This window comes from Fusarium subglutinans (genome assembly GCF_013396075.1).
Source record: "Fusarium subglutinans strain NRRL 66333 chromosome Unknown NRRL66333_c0000328, whole genome shotgun sequence".
Classification (NCBI taxonomy): domain Eukaryota; kingdom Fungi; phylum Ascomycota; class Sordariomycetes; order Hypocreales; family Nectriaceae; genus Fusarium; species Fusarium subglutinans.
In genome coordinates, this window is record NW_023502391.1 from 1 (window position 1) to 16,295 (window position 16,295).

At 48.6% G+C, this 16,295-nt stretch overlaps 6 protein-coding genes across 6 annotated transcripts; 2 read left to right on the plus strand and 4 right to left on the minus strand.

The window, feature by feature from the left end:
* Positions 1 to 1,729: 1,729 nt before the first annotated feature.
* On the plus strand, positions 1,730 to 2,923 carry FSUBG_13304 (25S rRNA (uridine(2843)-N(3))-methyltransferase; the record flags this gene model as incomplete). Its single annotated transcript, XM_036678182.1, has 1 exon — positions 1,730 to 2,923. The coding sequence occupies one exon, from the start codon at positions 1,730 to 1,732 to the stop codon at positions 2,921 to 2,923; it is 1,194 nt and encodes a 397-aa protein (XP_036531220.1).
* A 110-nt stretch (positions 2,924 to 3,033) lies between these two features.
* On the minus strand, positions 3,034 to 5,997 carry FSUBG_13305 (phosphatidylinositide phosphatase SAC2; the record flags this gene model as incomplete). The annotated part of the gene is made up of 3 exons (XM_036678183.1): positions 3,034 to 3,913; positions 3,969 to 5,718; positions 5,766 to 5,997. 3 exons carry the CDS (start codon positions 5,995 to 5,997, stop codon positions 3,034 to 3,036), a joined length of 2,862 nt encoding a protein of 953 aa, XP_036531221.1.
* A 615-nt stretch (positions 5,998 to 6,612) lies between these two features.
* FSUBG_13306 (ribonucleoprotein associated) lies at positions 6,613 to 7,155 on the minus strand (the record flags this gene model as incomplete). The annotated part of the gene is made up of 4 exons (XM_036678184.1): positions 6,613 to 6,767; positions 6,827 to 6,967; positions 7,023 to 7,085; positions 7,140 to 7,155. The coding sequence occupies 4 exons, from the start codon at positions 7,153 to 7,155 to the stop codon at positions 6,613 to 6,615; spliced, it is 375 nt and encodes a 124-aa protein (XP_036531222.1).
* Positions 7,156 to 7,813: 658 nt separating this feature from the next.
* On the plus strand, positions 7,814 to 8,678 carry FSUBG_13307 (v-type proton ATPase 16 kDa proteolipid subunit; the record flags this gene model as incomplete). Its single annotated transcript, XM_036678185.1, has 5 exons — positions 7,814 to 7,830; positions 8,020 to 8,056; positions 8,116 to 8,245; positions 8,302 to 8,562; positions 8,614 to 8,678. The coding sequence occupies 5 exons, from the start codon at positions 7,814 to 7,816 to the stop codon at positions 8,676 to 8,678; spliced, it is 510 nt and encodes a 169-aa protein (XP_036531223.1).
* Positions 8,679 to 9,590: 912 nt separating this feature from the next.
* Positions 9,591 to 11,481, minus strand: FSUBG_13308 (delta24(24(1))-sterol reductase; the record flags this gene model as incomplete). The annotated part of the gene is made up of 3 exons (XM_036678186.1): positions 9,591 to 9,602; positions 9,654 to 11,376; positions 11,447 to 11,481. 3 exons carry the CDS (start codon positions 11,479 to 11,481, stop codon positions 9,591 to 9,593), a joined length of 1,770 nt encoding a protein of 589 aa, XP_036531224.1.
* Positions 11,482 to 14,865: 3,384 nt separating this feature from the next.
* On the minus strand, positions 14,866 to 15,460 carry FSUBG_13309 (mismatched base pair and cruciform dna recognition; the record flags this gene model as incomplete). The annotated part of the gene is made up of 2 exons (XM_036678187.1): positions 14,866 to 15,114; positions 15,164 to 15,460. The coding sequence occupies 2 exons, from the start codon at positions 15,458 to 15,460 to the stop codon at positions 14,866 to 14,868; spliced, it is 546 nt and encodes a 181-aa protein (XP_036531225.1).
* Between the last annotated feature and the right edge of the window lie 835 nt (positions 15,461 to 16,295).

The following is a 16,295-nucleotide window of genomic DNA, read 5'->3' on the forward strand; positions in this document are numbered from 1 at the left end:
ATCCTTTAAGTCCTTAAACTAGTTTTTTATTTTTATAAATCTTAAAATTAATAGTTAAAGTTATTAATAATTAAAAAAATAGCTATAAAAGGTATAAAATTAAAGTAGTTATAGTATTATAATAAAAAATAAGTTCTAGCTTTATATAAAGCTACTAGCCTTATAGTTATAATAACTTTAATTAACTATATTATAATTTATATTATTTAATAGTAAAAGTTAGTTATAAGGTACTAATTCTTTTAAAATCTTAATTTTAGGTATAAAAAATAGGTAAAAAAAGCATTAGTACCTGCCCTTTAACTAGCTAATAAGGGGTATTTTGACCTATTCCGCGGTAAGGTAAGGTATAACTAAAAATGCAAAAATGCACATTTAATACCCCTGCGGACTGTACTTTAAAAGTGGCCTTTGGAACAAATTGGATCCTCGCTACTGTGACGTCGATTTGGCCACTTCGTCATTGCCAGAAAGATTCTTTTGTTGGCATCCTCTTGGCCATGATATCAAATTTTCATGTCAGCCACAGTGAGGTGGTTGTAAGTAAGGTCAGGCCAGGTCAGGTCAGGTAAGGCAAGGTAATAAACACCAGATATTGGCGCCGCTGACTACCTAAGTACCTAGTACGAAGCCAAATGATTCCACGCCATATATTTCCCTCATGCCAAAACTGCAATAGTTCCCGCGTTTCGTCTCGAGTCTGATCAAATTAACCGGCCAGAATCGAAATAGGCAAAAAGTATCCAGACGGGCGGACAATCTAGAAACTCGAGAGACTCAATTGAATTGGTACGCCTAAAAGACACCCCCACGAGGGGTTCTAGAGGGGCAAATCCGATCGCTCCCAGGTGTTGAGTCGTTTCGGATACCATGCCGTACAAGTTACTTTAACAGGTGCGCTTATTAATGAGAGATCAAAAGTCACGATGTGCTTTATCCGCAAATGATTTGGTTGAGCGAGCTAACCTTAGTGACATATCCGACTTTGTTTTGGGGGTAGACATTCAAATGATGGGGAGCGATAGTCGGAGAGAAAACAACCAAGCTGTTTCCTCATCTTCCGAAAGGTGTGGCAGAGGTAGCACTCTTGAAACCAATGAGGAAAAGGATGAACTATGTTGATGTCTATCAATGATGCCGTAACTGCTGATGAATGATATGATGTTTCTATGTAAGAGCTCTAGGCCCCGAGCAAAACTCTACGTAGGGGCCGACCACCATGACCAACTTTCTGTGATAGACAGAATGTGATATGATAATATTTACAAGATTGATTGCTAACACGACACAGTATTTTTCAGTTCCGTACCCCGAAGGACCGCGATATCCATCCCTCGGGAAGCAAGAAAACACCTGACCTTGATGTAGGGTGCCAAAATAAACCTGTCAAAGAGTCCTCTAAACTTAGGCTAGATTTACCTAAATATTTTTATTGCTTAGGGTCAAGGTCCTGTATTTTATTTCCTCCCCTAGCCATTTATCTGCGTCGTCAAGGGAAGATATGGAAATCTTAATACATAAGGTAGTACCTCATTATGTACTACTAGTAACCTTAGGGCAGCCATGATTCCAAAGTGGGGGTTTCGACCTCATCGGTAAAATATGTCCGATCTTTTTCTCCCAGTATCAATCAATCCAACCACCAACCGACGGACAATATCTACGATATTGGTATTACTCACCGAATCAATACAGCCAATGAGCTAGTACCAGGTGCAAGTGAAGAGAAATGGTCAAGAAAACGGGCCCCTCCAAGAAGGCTGCTCCTTCAAAGCAAAGTTCGAGCTCAAAGCAGAGCTCTAAGAAATCATCTGCCCCGCTAGAAACCTCTTCACCAGCTCTACAAAGCGAAGAGCAGCAGCAGCGTCTTCTCAATATCTTCTCGAGTGCTTTCAACAATGTTCTGACCTCAGCTGATTTCTCAAGGTTGCTTCAGGAGATAAAGCAAGCTTTATTCAATCGAGAATTTGCTGCCGCTTTCGGCAGAGAGGACTACCTCGAAGCCTATGCTGCTCGATGGAGCCCCACACGAGCATTATGTTATGCTGCCGTGCTTCTCAGTATCAAGAAGCACCTTGACGGGATTCTGATTACTAAGGAAGAGACGAATAATGACACAAATACTACCAAGGAGCGCTCAGTATCACATACTGAGATCGCGGGGTCAACCCAGGATGATGCAAATGACACGCCTGCAGGGACTGAACTAGAAATCTTTCAGGACCTCAAACTTGACAGTACCTCTACTCGACGCAGTGCCGCTCTTCGAATGTTGTCTGTAGGCGGCTGTGCAGCTGAGCACGTTGCCCTTGCCTCTTATCTCCAGACAACTGCTACAGATGGCCATCTGACTCTTCTCGATTCGGGCCCATGGACAACGGTCATTTCTCTTCTCGAATCCAGCACCACCAATCCTCCGCCTATTTCAAAGTATGCATCCACGGCACGCCAGGCGGCCAATCACCCACTACTGGAAAAGAATCAACTTTCACTGGACGTGGTCCAGCGAGATGTCCTGGATCTTGATTTGGACTCTCTTTCAGTGCAATGTGCCAATGGCAGAGTACCAATCATCTTGACTCTTCTCTTCACACTCAATGAGCTGTACACAACAGCAGGAATCGGCAAGACGACCAAGTTCCTCAAGAATCTTGGGCAGGTCCTGGCATCTGATAGCTTGGTCCTCGTAGTGGACAGCCCAGGAAGCTACTCCGAGGCAGCTCTGGGTAAAGAGAAGAAGAAGTACCCTATGCAATGGCTTCTCGACCACACCCTCATAGAAACCGAAACGCCTGGATATTCCTGGGAAAAGCTACAGTCGGGTGACTCCATCTGGTTTCGTCTACCAGAAGGCTTGTCCTATCCAATCCCGCTCGAGAACATGCGCTACCAGATGCACTTGTACCGCTTACAAAAGCCATGATTGAGAAAAACACCAGCTTGAGATTTATCGTGATATCTATGGTTTGCATTATTCATAGCGTATTATATGGGGATAGATCGTTTATGCTGTTTCGTTGATGGCGGGATCTATCAAGCCCACACCATCTTCTTGAGTGAGTGTCCTAGTTGTTCTAACAGTCCTGTGTTCTTCTTGGCCTCCTCTAGAGAAATGATGGGGCCGGTCTCGACAAGCCTCTTTCTCTCTTCGCCCGGATGCTCCACCTGTCTCTCCAGCGCCAGTCGCTCAATGTCACCACAAATGGTGGTAACCTGCTGAGTCTCTGTCTGCTTAGGACCATCATCGCCCACAATAGCGACAGAGGAATCCGCATTTGTCGCCTTGAAGACCAGGCGGCGAATGCTTGGCGACGACGAAGAAGAGGAAGAGGATTTGCTGGTAAGCAAGTTGGCTAGGCTGGCGGGAATGCTGGCATCCTTTTGTTCGGTAGCATTCTCCTTGCCCGTCATCTCGCCGCGACTTGAAAAGGTTCGCGTGTTGGTCCGGCGGATGTCACTCTTACCAGGGCTATATGTCACCACAAACCCGGCATTCCTAATCTCGTCGGTGTGGGAAAGGGAGATGGTGGAGGTAATATAAGTGCCGTACTTGATGCTTGTGATGCTGTCGAGCTCGACACGCTCAAACGAGGATACCTTGTCAGACTTCCAGTCAAAACGGCATGAATAGAGAGCTGCATCTGTCAACAACAGAACAACCTCTTCGAGTGGCCAGGACTTGATAGCATCAGGTGTGGCAGGACTTAAGAGAACCCAGCCGCCATGGAACTCTTCCTTCTCATCGGCTATAACTCGTTTCTGGCATAGTTCGACGGCCAGTTCTCTCATCTTGTTGACGGATACCGCTGGATCCTTCGTCATCATGTCGCTCTCAAATTCTTCAAAGATTTTGGCTGTTACGTTGCCGAGGAGGAAATCAATGGCTGCTTGGCTGAAGTAGTCGTTGACCATGCTGACTTGGTTAGCAAGAGGTTGAGCCGTCAAGAAGGAGGATTTGGAATACATACCCACTATAGTATCTAGCAAGACCGAGACCCAAATCGTTCAACGCACCACGATAATCTCTCTTCCGTGTTCTTGTATAGTCGCCCTTCATCGCTGCTGTCGATGCGTACTGTTTTGACACAGCGTCGCCATTGTCCGCCCAGAGGGTGTTGAACCAAGCAGTCACTTGGTCAGACTGCGCACTCATGTCAAAGCCTTCCTCCTTGAGTTGAACTTCCAGCATATGCTTTGCGAATGAGCTCTGGCAGACGTTGGTTCGGTCAAGGCAGTCCATACAGTTGGTTCGGAAAACACCCTGCTGTCGAGCCAATTGCTTTCCGTCTTCTTGAATAGTGCTTCCAAAGCTCTCGATCTTGTCCCTCAACTGATCTAACAGCATGCTGACATTCTCAAACTTCATGCCTCTACAAGCAGCATGGAAATCAAACCATTCGAAAGATAATTTTTGATCTTCGCTGGCATTCTTGTTAATTTCTTCCACGGCTGTCTCATATGCAGAACCGATGATGGACTCAACCCCATGTTTTTCGACGAGATTGATTATCTGCAAGTGGCCATAATTTCTGGAAAGACTTTTGAAATGACTGCGGCACGCAGCTTGATTGGCCTCCTCAGAGTGTTGCCGAATAGGAGTAGGTTTGAAAGCATATGGCGACTGTGTGAAGAATAGGGGAATACTCCCTCTGACCTGTAGAAAGGAGTACATCTTTGAAGATGGATCCCACGTTGGTGTGGAAAGAAGCTGTTCGGTTTCAACCATATTTGCAACATAACCATCCTGATCAATGCCACGACGCAGATACCGCAAGCCAGCTCGTTTTGTGGACCGGCGCGATATCACAGTGATTAAATACTTTCTCTCCGAAGAACGAAGGTCTATGGATGCCCTGGAACTCAGAACTTGAGGAGAGGCTGGTAGCTCTTTCAACGATGACAGATTAGAGAGTTCGACGGAATCTTTGCCAGTATCGTCGCTCTGGGGAGGCTGACTATCGACGATGAAGGTCCTCTGTCCAACAAATCCTTGAATCAACGGCAATGCCAGAGAATCTTGCCCGCTTGATAGGAAGGGTTTCAGGAGATTCCGGTTCCAAAAGAAGATCTCGTCTGCCTGGCTGTGGAGAGGGCTCTCGCTGTTCGGGGGTATCGATCCGTCACTTAGAGAGCGAGTAAGGTCGACGTCGTAAGAGAAGTAGAAACTTCGCGATGAACCAAAGAGAACATGGGCGGTTCGCAAAAGTTTTGGCAATAACTCGGGCTCCTTGGTCACGACCTTATCGAGCCCCTCTTCCGTATCCTCTGAGGATGACTCAGTCGCAGGAGCATTATTTTCTGGAACGCTGGATGAATTGCTCAAACCCATATTCCTCTTTTGATCTAAAGTCCAGCCACTTCGACTGAACCAACGTTGGGCGAACCGCCCATAGCTGCCCCTCCTGCGAATGACATCTTCAGCGACGCGGCTTCTAGCCGACCCAGGCCTTGCATCTTCGTCCTCAACAACGGCGTCTTCCACTTCGTCTGACGTTCTTGAGGGCAGTTCAACGTCTTCATCGCTACTATCACTCTCGTTCTCCGAGTCTTGTGCTTGGCGTGATAGGTGGCCCGAGGTCCTCCTTATTGATTCTTCAGCGCTGACTTTGGATGTGCATGGTGTAAGGGCGACTTCGGTAACGACATAGATGGGGTGGCCACAGATTTGTGCGACTTGTTGGCGCCGTGTGATCGTAACAAGATAGTTTAACTTCGAGACTGCAATAATGCCTACAGTTGTCGTGTCCGTCAGTCTTGAGTCTTACATGTCGTAAGCGCAGGGCCATCCATTGTCATACCAATCACTCCAAAAGCTTCAAAAGAAGAATCTGGCCTAGAATCGTCAGGGACATGTTCACGCGGAACGTGAGAGATTGAGGCGTCGCCATATTTGAGTCGGACTGGCTGAAAAGGTCGTTGGCCTTTGGAAGAGAGTGGCTGTATTATAAGCCCATCAATCGCTGCGCAGATGAGGAGCTTGCGAGCAATGGATGGCATTGGGGGGGGGGCACGTAGTTCTTATCGACGGCACTTGGTAGGCATTCAAAGGTACCTAAATACAGGGAAGCAAGATCAGAGATTGGCGGTCTGGAAAGAATAGGTAGTAGACAGAAACGAGACAGGTTACGAGGCAGCTGCAGGAGGAACTGGGCGAGCTGCAGCTTGCCCAAGGGAAGGGGAGGATCGTAATGAGCGGCTATTAATTACTACACTTAATATGACCGCATCAGTTCACTCTTTTTTTTTTTTGGTGGTGGAGACGTCATAACCTAGCATTTCGCTGCATCCGTTATAGCATAGTTAGCGCAGAATAGCCGCCGACATAGCATTCGCATATAGAAATTATTGCGATATATCCGCTCTGGCTCGTTTTCGTATTGGGCTTCAGAGATGCTTGGGACATCTTTTGGTTTCGCCAAGATAGACAGTTGATGATATTACTATTATACCCAGGAGGACTCAATGTCATACACCAATTATTGCACCAGATAAGCCCAGAACATCAAAAATTTGGAAACAAATCTGAGTAGCAACAAACAGTCGTTCAAGGACTGTCTGACCATAGATGAAAATGTTTTCCATCTTTTGCTTTCCTCCTCGTCGTAGGGTATCTTAGATAGCGAGGCGCTCAACCTTGTCGCGCATGGCTCGGATCTGGCCGGCGAGCTCGCTGGCGTCGTTGCTGGTGATGCTGGCGGCGATGACAGCACGGCTGACACCACAGGCACGGCCGAGGTGCATCTTGCTGCTAACGTAAACATAGGGGACTATGGAGCACAAGTTAGCAACCAACCCAGACTGCATGAGAATCACCAATTGCGCTTACCGTTCTTGTCCTCGCAGAGAAGAGGAAGGTGGAGGAGAATGGCGAGGGGCTGAGTGTCAGCAGCGAGGATGACGAGCTCAGAGACACCACGGTTCAGGGTCTTGGTGGCTTCGTTAGCTCCCTTCTTCAGCTGGCGGGCATCTGCGAAGTGCGTTAGCGAATTGGCCTGGATTGGGCCTTGTTGAAAGTCACTTACGCTGAGAAGATTGAACAAGATCGAGAAGCTCCTGCTCGAGCTTCTGATCGGCAAGGGGCCAAGCTACCGGCATATCAGTGAATGGCTACAAAAGAGCTGCGAGGGAATTGGTCATACCAGCACTCTCAGACATTGTGAAAGATTAGACCGAGGTTTTTGAGGAAAGGTTTTAATCGGTGGCAGAGGCTGATCCTTGTTGGAATTTGAGGATAGTCGAGTCGAGGTAGCGTACAGGATGGGATGAGTATCAGGGTTCCTTGCGTTGGCTCGCCCTGAGGACTGAAAGTGAGGTTGGCGGAGAATGTGGTTGGCGATATATCGACAAAGTCAAGAAGGAAGAAGAAAAAAAGAGAAGAAGCTGGACAATATGCGCCAAGGCGGCAGAAAAATTCATATGTGGCGCACTGAGCCTTGTGTGGCTTGTTGCTGCGAGGCTTCCCTGGCCCGCTTCTCCTGTCTCGAGTCCACCAGTCAGAGATCAGTTTGGCTGGCCCATCTTTTATCCGAAACACCAACCGCCCCATAGTGCATTATGTAATGCTCCCCGTGCCTCTCCCTCCCAATAGAGTACAGCAAAACCTTGCCGCCAACCAGACGCCAACCTGGAATGAGACCTTAACAAGCACACCTTCACCTCGACATCTTCGTCTCAAACCCCAAGCAAACGATTCCCGTTGTCCAACGACTTCATCTCCCGACAGCTCAGCTCGTCTTCCGATCACTCAATACGCCTTCTGAAGCGATATTGTACCATTGATATCTGCTTCATCCTCAGATAAACAACCGTCAAGATGGTTAGCGAACTTTGGTATGTGCTTGCGCGCCCCCTTGCCCCCATCATCATCAAGCTCCCTATGCATCACCGGAAGCTTCAGGCATCGCTTCACAACGCGAAAAGCTATCGGAATGGCCTCGCATTACATCCTTCTTGATAATTGAAGCTAACATGCGCGTCCCTACAGCCCCGTTTACTCGGTTAGTCCTCCACGTCATCCAGGCCGTCGACGTCACCTCGCGACGCCCAGACCTCCATCGTGAGGCCGTCGACGACATCGACTCTATATCGAACTTCAGATCGCTAACGATAATTTAGCCCTTCTTTGGTGCTATGGGCTGCACCTGCGCCATTGTCTTCACCTGCCTCGGTGCCTCTTACGGTACCGCCAAGTCGGGTGTTGGTATCGCTGCCATGGGTGTCCTTCGCCCCGACTTGATCGTCAAGAGTACGCGGCCCTCGGGATTCAATCCTCACGAACTGTGCGATGCTAACTTATCCCAGACATTGTTCCCGTCATTATGGCTGGTATCATTGGTATCTACGGTCTCGTCGTTTCCGTGCTTATCTCCGATGGCTTGAAGCAGGACCTTCCTCTGTACACTAGCTTCATTCAATTCGGTGCTGGTCTCTCCGTTGGACTTGCTGGACTTGCTGCCGGTTTTGCCATTGGTATTGTTGGTGACGCTGGTGTTCGAGGAACTGCCCAGCAGCCCCGTCTCTTCGTCGGCATGATTCTTATTCTCATTTTCGCCGAAGTCTTGGGTACGTCCTGGTTGCTTAATCCGACATTTTCAGTTAGCTAACATGAAACAGGTCTCTATGGTCTCATCGTTGCCCTCCTCATGAACTCCAAGGCCAACGTCGATGCTGTATGCTAAATCAACAAAGGAACAGGAGCCCTGCCTTGAATGACAGTCTGACAAGATCGAACTCAAATCATAAGAGCTGCTTAGGGTATGGTCGACTGAATGAACACTAATAGCGCTTGCAACTTTCCTTACTCCTTGTCCCGAACATGGACGGTGCAGGAGGGGCTGTGAACGCTGGCGTTGGGTTGGCACGGTTCATACCTGCCCCTTTTTCGCGCAATAATGGAATAATGGACTTGAGCTACTGTTTTTGTTTTCTATTATGGGAGAAGAGGGGCTGGGATGAAATAGGAGGATGGTTTCTGTAAAATACTCTCAACATGCGTGTTATTCTGGGTGGCTTCTCATCATAGACGGTGAAGGGAACTCGAGTATTAGTGTATGCTATTGCCAATTGTTTTTATGTACCGGAACTTAACATACGTCCCTTTGTACATTGTTAGGTCTACTGAAACAATCACTTACTTAACCGATTATGGCGGGCATGGTACAACTCCTGATACAACTGGTACAGGCCAAGTCGTTGCGACATCAAATAGCAATTTATTATAGTATACTCGCTTCATGAAAGTATGCAGATGCGAGCAAGTAAAAGATTACATGGTCTAAGAACCTCACAAAGCAAGTTGACACCCTATACAAACCACTAGAGGCTGGTGTCTACAGTTTTGTTATATACCCCCTTCGTATTACGTCTCTTCATCTCTTCGTTCGTGGGTTTCCCCTTTCGTCTCCTAGACATCATACCGGCTTTTGTTTTCCTTGTACACATTTCCACTGACCAAAAACATCTAGCAGCACCAAGAGCCACTGACTGAGAATAATATGCAGCATCAAGAGCCACTGACTAAGAATAATATATAGCACTAAGTGTCCCTCGGTAGCGAGTTTAACTTGCTCCCGAGTGGCCTCGTAGGCTTCTTAGATAACGTACTAAGAGATTGTTAGCATCAGTTTTCAAGTAACGTTTTGGTGGGAACTCACAGGAATGAAGAGGTAAGGTACACGTCGCTCATACTCGAGCCAAGCATCGCCGTACTTGCGACGGCAACGGGTGATGTCTCGAGCAGCACGGTGAGCGATCATACCGCAGAAGAAGACTGGATAAAACCAGGGGAAAGGGCTCTCGAAGCCAGTAATCAGACCCCAAGAGACAGCGAACCACACATCGGCAGTGTAGTGAATTTTGCGAGCAAGACCATACCAACCATCAACCAGGATAGTTCCCTGGGGCGTGACAATAGTTTTGGGGTTGTGGATGGTCTGCCAGGGGACCTGGGGGAAGGTTTTGCGTAGGACCAACTTGCCCTTCTCCATAGCGCGGAAGCGGTTCTTCTGGCTGTTGCAGCTATCCCAGACCCAGTACCAGAAGAGGTAACCAGCGAACATAGCAGCGAGAATGCCGCGGTTCCAGCGGTAGACTTCAGGGTGGTGGTTAGCTAGATAGATAGTGCAGTGGCAGTAAGAGAGAGGAACACCAGCGAGGTTCCAGAAGATGAGCATGAAACCCCACTTCTCATAGTACATATCCCAGGTGGTGATGATGAGCTCCTCTCCTTTGGCACAGGCATTGGCGTAGAGGAAGTGAGCCATGACGAGAAACCAAACCTCACCAGAGACGTAGCCGTACTGCTCATATTGACGAGCGGCGGCGCCAAGACTGAGGATGAGCAGGATGTACCAAGGCATGCGAACCTCGAAGAACATCTTGAAGTCGAGAATGCCGAACAACCGTGGGTTCAACTCAGCGCCCATGAAAAAGTCATAGATGGGGTAGCCCGTCATGCGGTGCTGCTTGCCACGCCAAAGAGCAGAGAAATAGGCCACAAAGCTGACGAGGAAGCCACTGAGGATAGCAACAGACAGAAGAGGACCGAACTCATCAATGGCTGTGTACATAGGCCAGATACCAGAGAAATGCAGCAAGGCAAGGCAAGCGAGAGTGGTGTAAAGACTCCAGTAGGCGCTACAGTAGTAGGGAAGCTGCTTGCCGCCCTCATGAGGAAGAGGCTTACCATAGCCCCAGACACCGGGGAGGAGGCAGTAGAACGCACCCTCAACAACGAGATAAGACCAATACCATGCCCAGACCTGGAGGCGGGGGTATGCGCCAGTGTAGACCAGATTGACGAGGTGAGCAGCGAACTCGCCCCAGGACTGACCCTCGGCACGGGAGGGAAACTTGCCATCATAGTAAGTGGCGCCAATCCACATATACCACATGAGTATAGGGAAGAGTACCATCATGGCAGCGGTGCCCAAAGAACCGCCAAACTCGAACTCTCCAGAGTAGTCAACCTTGGAATCCTGACCAGGCCTCCAACCATCAACCACATTGGGGTCTTGAGGGACGCCCTCGGTCTTCTCCATGACTGAATTGATCGGTGCAGCGCCAGAAACATGGTTGGATGTAGCATGACCGTTGGTGGCATGTCCATTGGTGACATCACCATTTGAATGGCCATTGGCATGGCCGTTGGTCTTGCCATTGTAGGCTCTGTTGACAGCTCCCATGTTGTCGGAATCTGTGTCCTCGTCGAGCTCTTCGGTGAACCTAGCGGTGCGTCGGCGAGTGGGTCGCGAGACAGTCTCAGCGGCAGAGTTGGACTCGGTTTCAACGTCTGAGAGAGGTTGAGAAGTCTGGCGGCGATTTGAACGTGAGCGACGAATAGGGGTCTTAACCATGCCCTCGAAGAGTTCCTTCTTCCTGGAGGCGCAAAGTTAGCTACCTAAGACGATAGACAATTTGAGATTGAGGAATAGAGGAGCAAACAAACCTGGGAGTTTGGCGTAGTGAATATCTCGAAGACATCTTGAAGGAAGGGCTCGGGAGAGCCTTTATATACCCAATGGACAATTGAACAGAGGCAGAACCAAGAAAGACACTAAGAAGCTGGAGCCAGGTCCGGAGAGACTGAACCGTCAATCAGGCTGTGATGACCCAGACTCAAGACTGTGCCTTTTCCCACAGTGCGCAAGACAACAGAAAGAAGCAATTGGACTAGACGCCTCGGATGCACTTTGAAAAGCCAGAGATGCAGCTGTGGACGGCGGCACGGCAAATCAAAGCAAACAAACCCAAGTACAAGTACAGGAACAGGAACAGGGGGCGGTGACAATGTCTTGGAGTGAAAAAGACCAGGGCATTAAGTAGGAATGCCTAATTAGGTACCTAGACAGACAGTATCCGCTGTAGGCAAGGTAGGTTTGGCGATGACACCGATATCCCGACAAGAAGGAAAGGAAAAGAGTCAAGTGAAAGAGACCCAAAAACAAGCCAAACGATGGAGATGGAGATAGAGAGAGAAGGAAAAAAGTTGGTGGAGGGGGGGGCGCGTGTTGCCAACAACACCTAAAGTTGCCACTTTGCAGTGAAGGCCCCCCCCCAAGTACAATTATCGCGATGGGGAATCCGAATAAGAAAACGTGTTGTGCTATTGGCGCGCTGCAGTTGGCCGTTCGGAGCAATCTCCCTCAGGGGACACAGCCAATCATAGGAGAGGTCTGACAGGCGATCCACGCGCCTGGAAATTGAGGTACTTCTTGTTCTGCAGAAGTCTTGTGCAAAGCATCAGGTACCTCTAGCCCATCTGCCCCAGAGATCCCCAAAGGCCAATCACCAGCACCACGCTAATGCACGATTCGTATAGCGATTTGACAGGGGTCAGCCTGTGATTCTGCCCGTCTGTCATGACCCCCAGGTTAATGCGTCAGTGTTCATCTTTGAGCCTCATCGCTCGCTTGGATCGCCCTAAACGTACTGTTCCTCCTCTTACACGCCGACAAGTGCGACAAGGGTATGCTATACGAATCGTGCATGAAGCTAAGCCCCGACTTTTGTCAACGACAATCCACGCCTACCTAGGTACCTACCATCTATACCTTGAAACATCAACTTCCTCCAAAAACTAGACTTACTTTTCAACTCGGCATCATGATAATCTCCGCCTCCCGGCCTTGACGGTGACCCATTGAGGGGTTTACTCAACTTTCTGGACGGTTCGGTGTATTCAGGAAGCTCAAGAGGGCTATATCGAAGCGTCTAAGCCATCTTCATCCTTGTCAACTGTTCCTGTGCCGTCAAACCTCGGCGTGATACTCTCATGATGTGGCTCTTTGTGGATGTCTTGATAGGCCTCTCTTTTTGTGTCAGCCCAATAACTTGGTCATTCGTGCTCCGAAATGCTCCTTGACGCTACATGTTTACCCGGACGGATGAGAATCCTTGGTTGTGTTCTCCCACCTTAGACGAGACATGCATCGGGACAGATGCAACTGGGTCTTTGAACCTGAGTCCAACTCTCCCGAAGACAGACGCTCAGTGACAAAGTGTTTGGCACACTGTAAGAGTCTGAGATCGGCTCCGTCTTGACGAGATGTGGTTTAATTCTTAATCCTCAGTCTTGATCCCTGCCAACGCGGGCCTATTCTCGAGCCCGTCTTCGACCCAAGGAGGGGTCCTTGAGAGGTTATGCAGACACTGCAGAAGTACTTTCCCTCCGCTTCAAGTACTCGCCACTCTTGGTGTGACTGATGCCAAGACTGTCTTCATCTTCCTCCTTCTGCCCCGTCTGCAGGCTCTGACGGTACACGCGCCCATTCCTTTTGCTCACACGAGTCATCTTATCATCAGTCGTTCAGGGCCCCTCCCAAGTATTCATACACGGCTGTACTCTTGGGAGTTCAGTCAAGGCTATCTGAGAGAGGATACACTTCCAAATATCTCTGTGACAGATGATCACTATAGCTCGTGAATCATAATGTCAGTCTTCTTTTGATCCAGACTGACATTTCCTATCCTTCGTCCTTCTTATTTCTAGCAGTTACCAAACGTAGTTTGTACTAGAAGATGCAATTCACAGGCTAGTTGCTCTCCTATTCTCTTTTGGCCTTATGCGCTGTGAGACTTCCATTGCCTGCCACTCCCTTTGCATTGACTCCACATTCCCTTTTCGTGGACGTTGCATCTGTATTTCTGAATCACACAATAGTGGACTTTTCTCAGATACGGCTCGGAACTCGTTTGTTTGCTGTGCTTTTTTGAGTTGCGGGCGTTGCTGCTTGGGAAAAACTCTCATGGTTACTATGGTACAACTCACTACATCAGATGAACCAGGGCCTGCTTACCCAAACCAACCCCCTTTATATTATTTCCCACTCCTAGAGCTGATATTCCCCGCCTTAGATGCTTTCTTGATGGATCAAGTCAGGCCTGAACTTCCTCAATATCGCTTCCATCCATCATACCCCATTCAGGTTACTTCGGCACTACGTTTGATCTGTCAGGTGAGAAGAAAGCTCACGCATCAGTCCACTAGTTCCCTCCTCGCTGTACGTTGACTGCCGCACGGGGTGGTGAACCTGTCGGGACTACACATGTCCAGTCGCCAAGTGAGGAGTCTCCTCCAAAGTTTACTGTTGAGGGGCCATGATAGCTCTTTACTGCTTGTGTCCACAATACATTAGCCACTGCATGCCGTCTTGCGTAAATCAGAAAATGATGGCAAAGTGCGTATTCGTGAAGGTCCCCAGTCGAAAATTAGCTGCTGAGGCAGTAAGAAACAACCCCCTTCCAAAGTATCTTCAATCATGACAAAACTGTTACTCAGAGGAATCACGTCGAAATAAAGGAAAAGTTCTTCGGAGACTGCCCATCAATTTCACAATGGTATAGTGCGTGTACTTGGGTGCAAAGTGCAAGTTTTTCGAGATTCTGGACTCATTACTATATCGATTAAGCTTGGTCCTTTTGTAGCTGACAAGCCCATATGGCCGTGACAATCCATGTGATTCGGCACTCGAACGCAGTAATGGGTTTTAGTGTGAGGATGAGTTGCACATAGGGAGGCAAGAAAACTTGAGCCCTGGATCCCACCTCAGTGATAAGGCAACCCTTTTAACGAAAACCCTAGACTGATAGTAACGTGCCCAAGTCCTTACATTGATTCGGAACCAGATCCCAAGTTTGTTTGCTCTAAATGGCATGCTTGAGCACACAGCAGATGCAATCTCGGCACAGAACGAGCACGACTGTTAAGGTTCACAAATAGCAACGTTTTAAGTAACTGTTGATGGGGTTTATTAGGAGTATCTAGTAGGATCTTCCTCATCCGTCCATGCCACAACTTTGGGGTATCATATTCTCGTCACTTCATGCTTTTCACCTTGCGCTAGTACCAATGTTGGATTTGCCGGTTTAGTCGCGGCTCTCTGCCTCAGCCTGCTTCTGGATATCATGCTCAACACCACGCTGACGGGTCTTGCCTTCAGCACGAAGCTCGTCGTAGTGAGCCTCCTGGTCCTTGTTGCCGGTGAGGTTGGAGACGGCGCCACCAACAGTACCCTGGACACGGTTGCTGATGCCAGTGCCGAGATCGCTGAGCTGACCCTTGGCCTCCTGGTTTCTACCCTCGAGATTCTGCTCATGGCCAGCCTTCTTCAGGGACTATCAATCATGTTAGTAAAGTAAGTATGACTCGAGTTATCCATCTTACCTCGCTGCCGATGATTCCACCAACAGCCTCCTTAGCGGAGCCAGCGGTCTGGTTCCAAGAACCCTCAGTGCGATTGGGGTCATCTTTAGCGGCGGCACCGGAGCCAGAGAGGGTGACACCGGGGAGCTTGGCGGTAGCGTGGGACGCATCATGCTCGGCCTCGGCCTTCTGCTTCTTGAGGTCCCCAGCGGCCTGGTCGCTGGTGTTTCCAGTGAGACTGCCAATAGCACTCTGGACAGCACCGGAGGCGGAGTCGACGACGGACTTGAGAGTGGAAGGTTGGGGAGTATCAGACATGTTGATGATTGATGGGTTTGGTAGAATTTGTGATTTGTTTTTGCTTGTGTAGGTTGGAGTTCTTGATAGTGTTTGGATTTCAAGGATGTTGATGGAAAAACAAAGTTGAGTCGAGAAGCGGGAGAGAAGAACGCTTTATAGGAATTTGAAGGAAGTCCATCACGAAGAAGATATCTCACCAAGGCAACTGCAGAGTGGCACAATGATGTCATTTCCGTCGAGAATTGCAGTGACGCGCCGCGCATAGGGACTTAGGCAGGCACGTTGTAGAGGTGGAAAGGAGTTGGTGGGCAGGAGCTTAGGTAGGTATGACGTCAACAAAGGATGGCAGCAGGTACTGTACATCCATAGTAGATGGAACTCATCCACAACCGCCAGGAAGTCGCGATCCACGTTTCGGAGTAGTTGAGTAACGTAATAATATCGGATCAACCCCATCACTTGATGTCGATTGTTTGTACAGGGTGTCGAGATCGAGATTCGAGGCAATGGCCATCTTACATGCCCCTCCCTCAGCATACCCACGCAACCAAGTGCTGTTTTTAGGCACGCATGTGATTATCAACATTCAAGCAAGTCTCGTATATAGGTACTATTCACTTTGTCAAATACTAAAATCCATGGAACATTGCGTTAGATATGGTACCATTTTAGAAGATAGAACGTGATCGGCATGCGCAATAATGAATGGTCGTGTCTCATTCTGTGCGACTCTAGTCTTGATCTCAAGCCAAACTCAACTCCGATGGTTTGTTTCATTTCCAACAGGCAAAGCACGTTCCCGGTGCTTGATGTGAATGAGAGGCGCCTGTTTATCGTCCTTTGATCCATCCCA